Source organism: Caretta caretta, chromosome 5 (genome assembly GCF_965140235.1).
Source record: "Caretta caretta isolate rCarCar2 chromosome 5, rCarCar1.hap1, whole genome shotgun sequence".
Taxonomy (NCBI): Eukaryota; Metazoa; Chordata; order Testudines; family Cheloniidae; genus Caretta; species Caretta caretta.
The window spans coordinates 110,597,989-110,609,095 of NC_134210.1; the positions used below are offsets into that span (position 1 = coordinate 110,597,989).

The window sequence follows — 11,107 nt, forward strand, 5'->3', positions numbered from 1 at the left end:
TTGGATTTCTTTAGAAAAATGATTGGCATTGGATTCTGGGCAGTCTCAAGGCACAGTGTATAACTCTGTGGAAACGTGGTGTTCAGCAAATCCCGACACACATATATAAGAAATGTTGGTAACTTTTTTTTTTGTAATCAGTGACCTGATGAAGAGTTTGACTCACCTAAAATACTAGGTGCATAGCTAACTTTCATATGTTTTCAGCTTCTAATATAGCAATCCTAACTATGGTCTGTCCGTGAAATTTCAGAACAATTATTGAGTGGTCAGAATCTCATGACCGAGGCTATGGGAACCTTCAGACTGCTAAAATGGAGGACTACACGTTTAATGACTTATCCATCAAAGTTGGTTTTCCATACCTCTTCTGTCACCAAGGAGATTGTGAGCATATCATTATCATCACAGACATAAGGTAAATTATTACTATTTGGGAATGCTCATGCAGTTACTATAAGTGCTTTGCTTTCTCTCTTGATGTCAGAGAGTGCTTGATAAACACTAATATCAACACTACTTCAGAAAGCTGAAGTAGAATAATTTATACAGTATAATAGTGTAATTTTTATGCAGAATTGGCTTAGTAAAAAGATTTTATTCTGTATGCACCTAATCCTCTGCAGCAAGGAAGGAGATAAACAGAAGGGAAATGATAGACCATCATGTAGTAAAACAGCCATAAAACTAATACTGGATTGGCCCAGGTCCTGCACTCCTTTGCCTTTTGTTAACAGCCTGCTCCTGCAAGATACTCAGTGTCTCCCATGATTTGGTGAGCATTCCTGTTGTCCTCAGTAGGAATGCTCAATGTATGGCAGGCAGGAATACTCCTTCAGTTCTCTCACTTATAGAGGAAGCCAAAAAGCTTTTGTTCCCATAAGCCTGCTATACCTAGGGTTTACACTGAGCGTCTCTTAGGTGGCACTTGACATCTCCCAGGATAGGGCATTACATGTCTAATGGAGATCAGCTTTACCACTGACCCATACGAGTGAGTCTGTGATATGATGCGACTAGTATTCATGTCTTAAGATTTATGTCTGTGTGCCACAATTCTGAATGTGACTTTCCCTAGTCTGCACTGGTCTCTAAATTGTGAACAGCATTGTCCTCTAACCTGCCTGTCCGTGACGGTGTTCAGACACAATAAAATGATGCAATGTAGCCAAGCCCTTATTCTGTTCCTCTCTGTGCAAGGCTTGTTCATCAGGATGACTGCCTGGATAGGACCCTGTATCCCTTGCAAATCAAGAAGCATTGGTTATGGACTAGAAAATGCTTTGTATGCAAAATGTATACAGCCAGGTAAGTGGCCAGTGCTATTTGGTTAGTGTGGTTTCTTCATCCATCTATGACTTCTGTTAACAGAAATCTTTCTAGGTGTCTTTTTTTTTTTTTTAAATCAACATCCTCTGTCCTTGTACTCCAGGTGTTTGTGTCCATATAGAACTAATTCAAATTATTAGCAAGGCACAACACACTTTTTTGTTATACACAAATCCTCAGTTACTGTCTCATTTTCTGAAGAATGTCCCTGTCGTGCCCATCCTACAGATTATTGAACGATAGGGGAAACTCTTGTAGGATAACCAAAAGAGAGTGGAAAAGAGGGTGGTAAACTTCTGGACAGCTCTCTTATGTTTGACACTTAGAATATGAGCACAGAGCCCAGATGTATTTATTTTAAGGTTTTTATAGAGCAAAATGCTAGATTAAAACAATGATTATAACAAGACAAAATCGGAGTCTCTTTTTCAGGAGTCCATGTGTTGTATCTGTTTTAAAAAACAGTGTCTGCATTAAAGTATAGATAGAGGAATAGGAGTAAAGCTAACATCCTGATTTTACTATACAGCTTTAAGTATTTCAATGCAATAATTTTAAAGGTTAAAAAGACAAAAAATGTAGCTTTTTTCCTCAGCAGTTTACTAGGTCATCCCCCCCCCCCCCCCCCGTCTCTTTAGGCTGTGTATGCAGAAAAATACATCTGTGGCCATTTGTGCTAATCCACACACAGGCTTTGCTAGCTGTTTGTTCTAATTAGAAAGAACTGTGAGCAAACCCTCTATCCCCTGCAATATTTTACATTCCATTCATCTGGTCTTACGAAAAGCCCATCCTCAGGCACGGTAGAAATATCTGTATCAGGAAAGTAAACCAGTCCCAAAGGCTAGATATGACACCCTGGTGTTTTATCGAGTTTTGTCTAGGTCACTTCAAAACCAAGTTTTGGCTGGTTGCTCTAAGTGAGCGTTCATGCCCCTTATCCCAGTCTGATACATGGATTGTGCTCCTTTATCTTCAGTATTTTGTCATTGGATCACTCAAAGATAATCAGGCAGAATGCTGTTGGGACAGCCCATCTTGGCGTTCTTAGCAAGTCCCCTGGATGCTATCAGACGTGGCCATAATCCATCTGAGGAGTCTGACCATAAGGGCAGGTGGAGCCAAAGGATCAATGTCGGGGAAAGACAGGGTGGGGAATGCATTACCAGAGGTGATGTTCTCTAACTCCATTATATTAAAACCAGGATTAAGCGGGGAGATGCTGAGCCCCAGCTGGCCAGAACAGCTTTGGCTGGACATCTCTGCATGTTCTAATCTGTGTTGGATAGCATCTTCAGTCACTGGTTTTTTAATGAGTAGCAAAGGCCTTGTCTACAATGCAAGTATTTGCACCAGTGTAGCTATGTAGCTATAGTTCACTAGTGCAAACCCCCTAGTGTAAATGTGCTGCACGGGTGCAAATAGTGACTGGTAACAGTACAGCTTACCTTTCTCTTTTGCAAGTCATTTCTTGCATTAGTGCAGCCCATCTACACTCCGGGTTTCTACTATGTTTATATAATACCTCAGTGCACTGGGTTTGGGTGTCTTTGATCTGTGACAGGTTCTCTAAGTGCTACCATATAATTATTTCGCTGCACGTCTACCGTTCCTCATCTTGACATCTGTATTGATGATAACTTCACCTCTGTTGAGAGGTATAGAGCAGCACCCTCCCTATTTAACCCAGTCTCCCCTGCCTCATTCAAGCCTATGATTGAAAGGAAAATATTGTGCGTCCGTATGTGTAGATGCACATGTGTAAACAAAATTTCACAAGTGACCAAACTGCATCAAAAACAATGCAAGCTCTTAAATTAATATATAATTAAAACTGCCACTCGTCAGCTAATTGACAACAGTAAGTAAGAGAACTTAGATTAAAAATTCAATTCTAACGACCGTGAGGAAAAGCACTAGACTTTGGATGGCAGTGTTCAGTGTCAATCCCAATTATCTCAACCTCGGTTTCTAACAAAGCGTGTCTCCCCATTCAGTTGATTCCCAATTCTCTGAACAGGTTTGGTTGTTGCTCAAGCAGTTTGCATAATTGGGGAAGCTATTGTACATCTACATTCCTCCCCCTCCCCAGGCAAATAGTTTTAATTTGTATTAAGTTGCCAGGCAATGAATGGGAGCTTCATACTGTATTTTAATTTGAGTACCCAAAAGTTTGCTAAGAGCTTCACAGAACAAGTAAGGACACAGCCCATGCTAGATGCTGCTGCTGTAGCAGCAAGTTTGTGGATGTGATTAAAGGAATGTGGTTCTTGGCAAACAGGTTTGGGAAGGAGCTGCCTCTGCTGGGAAATGGAGTAAGATGGCAAGGATAAGACTCACCACAGTGGGTTATGGTATCTTTCATATTTCACTGCATGTACAGGTGTAACGAATCTAAGAATAAGATTTTGATGGGGGTGTGTCCTATACACATTAAATGTGTCAGTCTAAAGTGAAACACCTGTGTTTTAAAACCTGCAGGTGGGTGACTAATGAGGACAGTCTCGCTCCAGAGGACCCCTGTTTCTTCTGTGACGTTTGTTTTCGAATGCTCCATTATGATGCAGAAGGCAATAAACTGGGAGAGTTCCTTGCTTACCCTTACGTTGACCCAGGGACTTTCAACTAAGGCTTCAACGAGAATGAATTCAGTGAACTGGAACCGTGAATCTGCTGCAGTGGCGGTTGGGTGGTTCTGAACAGATGTAGTCTGAAATACTGCTGGGGTTTGGGATAGGCCATCATTCCTTTGTTCAGAAGGGGGGTTCCTGCGCACATCAAGTTTTTGAATCTTGTTGGTAATCCAGAAAGGGAGCATTTACACAGTGGATTAGTGTGGAGGAAACAGCCTCAGCCACGCTTCGTTTTAACTATAAAAATGTAAAAAAGTACTGCTTACTTTTTTTTTTAAGTGCCTGTAGTACATTAAATGTGGAACTATAGACTTCTAGGCAGAGAGACTTACACTTATAAATCTGGGTGTCCAAAGCTAGGGTCCTGAATAAAAGAAATCTGATCTTTAAAAGCTGAGCACCTATGGCTTCCATTAACTTCAGAGGATACTCCATTTGACTTGTAGGCACCCTGGTTTGAAAATTCTGGCCATAGTCTCCTCTGAACAAGGGCAGATGACTTTCATTAACTCTGATGGCAGTAATCCAAACCAATCAAGAGGAGAGAATACATCCTAAGAAACCAGTCACAGAGTGCTAGTTTATTTCCAGGTCTCTTGCTTCAAGCAATGGCTGCTTGTTCATCTCAACACATTCTCCTTTCTTCTTTCTCTCTCTGAAGGAATAGGCATTTGTGAAGAGTAAAATATGTTGCATTTAGCAGTGCACAGTGCCCTACATTTCAAATGAATTTCATGTTTATTTCAATTCCTGTGCTCCTGAGTTTATCATTTATAGTTCGTAATGGGCATTATTGGTTGCAAGTGCATTTTTGCTATTTTAATATTACTTGACTTCTCTATATTGAAACTTAATAAAGTCCTATAGTCTAATTAAAATGTGACCTGTCAGCCAACTTTATTTTGCTCATGCAGTATTACGTAAGTAAGAGTACCTCTGCTTGCCAAGATATATTTCAATCTTCTAGGGAGCCTAGATGTAGAGTTTTTTTTGTTTTTTAGTAATCTGAAATTCTGGGAAGTTGAACAGAACAGACCTCTGCTGTTTGGTAAGAGTAATAGCATGAATTGCTCTTCTCTTGTAAATTTCAAAAGTCCATCAGCTTTCAAAAAAAAAAAAATCTGCTTTGCTCAGCATGGAATTGCCTTCACCCTGTGTAAATATGAAAAAGGTTTGTCAGAACGGATTCTGTATTATTCAGGTTTTTATATTCCTCAGTCCTGCCAACACTTGCACATATGCTTAACTTCACTATTGTGTGTAATCCCACTGACTTAAAAAATTAAGTATCTGTGTAAGTGTTGGCAGAGGATTGGGGTCACACTGTGTCCATCACTTTTGTATCTGAATGCCTTCCTGTGGCACGTTAAGCATTGTGACTAGGATCAGTCAGTGGTGCTTTCTCCCTTCCTCTACTGTGAGAAGAATTATGTGAGGTTTATTTTTATTTTACTCTTATATCTGCTGTGGTGTATGTCCTTTGAAAATAAGGTCAAAGAAGTGCACCTTCCACTTGGGATGGAAGGTGGGGAGATTTGTGGTAGGTCTCAGTGTCTAAGTGCAAGTGTGTGGTACATTTAGTGGTGATTGATCCACCAAACTCAAACCGTCATTATCTTAGACTGAGTATTAATGGGGGAGAAGCCAGTTAGGTGAAAGCAAGACTATAGGAAACATTTCACCAGTATTCCAGCTCTGCAATTCATCCAATTTTTTTCCTTAAAAGGTCTTAATAGAGGCAGAGCTATTTCATGGCTGGTATCTAGAATGTGGATGGGTGTGAGTAAAAAACACATTTGAAATATGCATGCTCTTGAGCCCTACCTAGTGTTCTGTCTCTTTTCACAGTAGGCTGGTTTGTGCTGCTATAAAGGTTTTTCTAAAAATTCCCTTTGGAATGCAACTTTTATTGCAACTTTCATGTTTCCTTCAAAGAGTAGCATTCCAGTGATGCTTAGCCCCTCTTCTTTGGCTGCCTTCTATTAACATATGGGTTTTCCAGTCCTCTTTAGCACTGCAACTGTGATTAGATAGACAGCTGGTGTAAATTCTAAAGCTACTGTTTTGTTGTGTGACAGCTTATCTATCTGAATTCTAAGAGGCCAATCAGTACAAGTTTTCTTACTAAAAAGAATAGAAGAAAAATTCTGAGATGAGGAAACCAAAAATTTAAGTTTGATCTATAGATTTAATAATAAAACTCTTTTCTATCCTGTTTGCTCTAAATAACCTGGCTAATTTACCACTTCACCCTCTCACCTCTGCAAGGCAAAGTCTTAGACAAACTTATCTTAAAATGACTGTTTTATATAGGTTTAAAAAAAACAACTTGCTAGAGCCAGTCCTCTATTTATCTGATAATGCTCAGAGATACAAGTTACAGCTCTGGTTGTGAGAATTCGCTATATTTATGTATTTTCACAGGGGAGATAGAGGAGTGCTACTTATGTTGTATATGTTGTACTCTGGCCCTATCACATGCCAAATGAAGTGACTTGAATGCTACATTGAGTAAAAAGATCACACGAAATTATAGTTTGAAAAATCCTTTAATTCCTTGAGTCCCAGGAGCTGTCACAGGACAGCTGTGTCTGGTTTTTGGTTTAGTGTTCTCTTCTGAATGAGCCCACTGAGTCAAACCCAGTAACGGCCCCAGCTGTCCATTTATAATTAAATTTGTAAGATACCGGCTGGGTTTTTGTGTTTTGGCTACTTGTTTAATGATGTTAGCATTTAAATGATCACAACTTCAACGTCTGTTTCACACCCCATGAAGATAAATGAGAAAAGATCATACCTTTTTATATTTTCTGGCTTGCTCTGCTTTTCTTGATGAGTGACTGATGTTCTGAGAGGGAATGAAGCTGACTTGTGGCTGTAGTGTAGACGTAGCCTTACAGCAGCACCGCTGTAGCTACACTGCTGTAGCACGGTGCTGTAGACGCTTGCTGCAGTGCTGAAAGGGGTTTTTCCATCACTGTGGTAAATCCACCCCCGCCCAAGAGGCGGGAGCTAGGTTGACAGAAGAATTCTTCCATCGACCTAGCTGCACCTGCAGTGGGGTTACTGTAGATGTACGAGTTGTGAAATTTTCGTAGCCCTGAGTGAAGTAGCTAGGTCAACCTAAGTTGTACATGTAGACCAGGCCTTAGTACCTAGTCTATGTACCTAGTGTTTTTAACAAATACTTTGTTTCTTATGAATACCTATTATATGAAAAAATGTTTCACGGTTGGCACTAATTGCACTAGGGGCAGGAAATGCAGAATTAACCTCAGTTGTGTCCTCTTGGCACCTAAGCATTACAATAGGGCTCTTATTACTTGATAACGTAACATACGTCCAGTGATGCATATAAGCATCTAAAGCTTCCCATCAAAGTACTGACAAGTTCTTAAAGCCTATATTGTTATAGATGCAGGCTTGTGACTTTTTTGGATGGTTGTATTAACTGAAGCCCTGGGTCCTCAGAAAATAAACGCAAGAATTGAAAGCAGGGCTCTTGCACAACATTGAAAAGCACTACCGCCACGTGAGCACGCAAGAAATGCACGGGTCTCTGATCCAAAAGGCTTATGGACTAAAGAGAGTAGGTGAGCAAAGCCTGGAACTGGAAAAAGAGGCACAGAGACTTGCTCAAGGTCACACAGCAAGTCAGCTGAATAGCTGTGTAGAGAATTCAGCTCTCCTGAGTCCCCTTCCAATGCCCAATCCACTGGACTGCAGCGTTAATTTTTTTATATATATATTTTTAAATTATTTTTTAAATCTCCACCTGATACCAGTAGCTGTTGCCATGACAGAGATGTAAAAACTAGGCATTGTCAGGGTGGCATGCATCTAGACACACAGCCTCACTCCTACTCAATGTCTAAAATTAGACCAAATTGGGCCTCTTCAAAACAATAGTCATCTGCTTTCAAGCATCAGTCACTGCCCCTGATATTACATGTAGCTGTGACTCCTGCATCGTGTGCATCTTAAATCACCTTCCACATATCTGTGCCTCGGTTTAGGTTTGTTAGAGTTTTAGAACATAAGCTATGAACAAGTATGAGCTCTGCACGTAGGTGACAAAGGGCAACTTCAGGGCTTGTGGTTGAGCAATGGCCGTCCTACCTAAAGCATTCAGAGTCTGGAGAGCCACTTACTCTAGGAGATCCCCTTGCCTCCTCTCAGGAATAGAGAGCGTGCATGTACAAGAGAGCTCTTGCAACTAGTTCTGCCTGGGATCAACCAGGGCAGTGGCTCTCAACCTTTCCAGACTACTGTACCCCTTTCAGAAATCTGATTTGTCTTGCATATCCCCAAGTTTCACCCCACTTAAAAGTTACTTACTGACAAAATCAGACATAAAAATAGTGTTGGCCACACTATTACTGAAAAACTGCTTACTGTCTCATTTTTACCGTATAATTATAAAATCAATTGGAATACAAATATTGTACTTACATTTCAGTGGACCTGGACACATTTTGGGGAAGAGACCCCTCGTGGTGACCTGCAAAAGACCTGCTCAGGCAGTCTGCCAGAGTATTTTGAACTCCCAGAAGGAGTTACATTTCAGTGTATAATATACAGAGCAGTATAAACAAGTCATTGTCTGGATGAAATTTTAGTTTGTACTGACTTTGCTAGTGCTTTTTATGTAGCCTGTTGTAAAACTAGGCAAATATCTAAATGAGTTGATGAACCCCCTGAAAGATCTGTGCCTGCCCCCCACAGGTACACATACCCCTGGTTGAGAACCACTAGAAATTCATCAGGGATGCTTTTTTTAGCCTCTGAAGTTTTTAAAAAAAAAAAGAAAAAATCCACTAACATCATTCTTGTTGCTAGATCTCATGAATAAATCTCTAAATAGGTAAAACTTGTCTTACCTCTAACAAAATAGTCAAATGGGAATACAAACTTGACCGTCGTCTGCCAAGCAGAATCCATTTGTATGTAATGGAAATTGCAGACCAGAGATTGTGACATTTGCTAATGGTAATGTTCCCAAGTGGGCTTAGTGGCCACAAGAATGCCTTGGAGCAAGATCAGAGAGGATTTCTTGTCCTCAGAGACATGACCCATGCTCATCTTTCTACTATAGACCAGCTATGACCATCTCGCACGGGCCTGTCCAACTGTCCCCTATGTTCCATGCTGCTGGTTTCTGAGGGAGAAGGAGGTGCACACTGAAAGAGCAGAAAGAATCAGATGAGAGCTGGGAGTGGATCCTTGCCAAGAGGCTGGTTGCTATGTTGGCAGAAGCCTGTGAAAAGCATGAGGCTTTTCATGTCTTAGAAGAGGGGTGAAGCCCTCTGCTTCTCAGTGGCCCAGGGAAGGGCAAATGGGTCTGGTGAAAAAATAGATTTAAGGCACCCACTTCTTGGCACATACAAACTTGCTGTCTCAGTCCTACTGTGCATCAGACTTCAGTTCCTGCAGAGAAATGCATGTGCTATGAAAATGGGGCACTGAGCCCAGGTATGGTACTGATACAGTGACAGAGATTGCTAAAAAGTATTTAGAATGATCTTCACCTTTTATCCATGTACTCCAGTTTTCTTTAAGGAAAAGAATATTTTGTGCTGATACATCATGTTTCACCCTGAGCTTCTCAAGCACTTCACAAGCGTGAATTAATTAAAACCTGCATATTGATGCAGGTAAGTTCTAAAGGAGCAAACTAATGACCAAAGCAGCTGACCTCATTGGCCAGGTAGCAAAACCTAGCTACAGAATCCAGTTATCTTAAATCTCAGTTCCTAGCTTTGAGTGTTGTGAGGAAGAGGAAGTGGTTAATCTGTTAAACACGAATAATATTTATTTCTAAACCAAGTATTTTCAACCTTGCCAAATCTTTGGGCATTTACCACCCCATAATATTTAGCACTTTGCCAGCACAATGGTGAGGTAGACCTTTGCTTCTCACTTTGAGGGAAAGCTGGAAACCTAGTACACCTTAGTTCCTCCTTGATTTTACTACTGGTGTACAATCTTACAGTAAAAATTGACTTGAACAGAGAAACATTGCTTTCTAATCCTGCTCAGGCACTTGAGTTTACATCACAACAGCACCATTTTGCTTTACAAAACATCTAGTTATATTGCCCAATTGCATGAACCCTAGTAAACTTGTGGTTTGAAAAGTAAAGCTGTAACTAAACTTATTCTGTATTCAATTTCACAAGTATAATTTGTGAGAAATCAAGAGTTCTTCTCATCTCTGTTAGAAGAATTTGGCATCCTGACAGTGCCTTGATTATCTAACCTCCATTTCATGAAAAGGATTTGGAAATAGTTTGTTCCTGGGAGAATAATAGAAGGTTGATGTCTTTCACCCAATTCCCGAGTTCCCGGAATGCATTTTCAAATCTCCCACAAGATGCTTCTGGAGGGAGTTGTTCTTGGGAAAAAATGGTTACTTATCTTTCCATAACTGTTGTTCTTTGAGATCTCTTGCAAATGTACATTCTATTGTACGTGTGTGCGCACACCTCATACACAGTTGGAGATTTTCCCCTCAGCAGTACCTGTCAGGGTAGTGTGATTGGTCTCAATAGAGGACCATGCTGCCTCCGACCCTTGTCTCTTCCTTTCTAAGGAAGACTTCTGGAAGGAGGGTAGGTTGTGGAATGGGAATGTGCAACACCTCTCGCAGAATGACAGTTATGGAAAGGGAGGTAACTGCTGCTGTTCTTTGAATGATTGCACATGTCCATTCCATTGTAAGTGACTCACAAGCACTTTGAACTGGAGGTGGGTTCAGCGTCTACTTATACAGTGATTGTAAAACCACCTGTCGAAATCTGGCATCATCTCTAGATTGATGAGAGATGGCATAGTAAGAGGCAAAGGTTCGGACCGATGATCACGTCGCCGTCTTACAAATCTCCAAGATGAACACATGAGCCGGAAAAGCTCAAAAGCTGCCCGCGACCTAGCTGAGTGAGCTACAACTTTACTTGGAGGAGCAATATCAGCCAATCAGTAGCATAAATGAATATAGCTGGAAATCCAAGCAGAGATCCTCTGAGTGGCTACTGGGTGGCCCTTTACTCTGTCTGAAACTGCAATGAAGAGCTGAAACAGAAACCTGAATGGCCTAGTCTGATCAAGGTAAAAAGCCAAAGCTCTTCCAACATTTAGAGTATGGA

At 40.8% G+C, this 11,107-nt stretch overlaps 1 protein-coding gene across 1 annotated transcript in view; it reads left to right on the forward strand.

The window, feature by feature from the left end:
* The window catches only part of SNAPC3 (small nuclear RNA activating complex polypeptide 3), a 28,759-nt gene extending 23,919 nt beyond the window's left edge, over window positions 1-4,840 (forward strand). Inside the window, exons 7-9 of the mRNA XM_048851294.2 lie at window positions 254-418; window positions 1,201-1,308; window positions 3,811-4,840. Of these exons, the coding sequence (XP_048707251.2) occupies window positions 254-418; window positions 1,201-1,308; window positions 3,811-3,958 (421 nt within the window). The 3' untranslated portion in view covers window positions 3,959-4,840. The remainder of the gene's footprint in view (window positions 1-253; window positions 419-1,200; window positions 1,309-3,810) is intronic.
* Window positions 4,841-11,107: the final 6,267 nt, after the last annotated feature.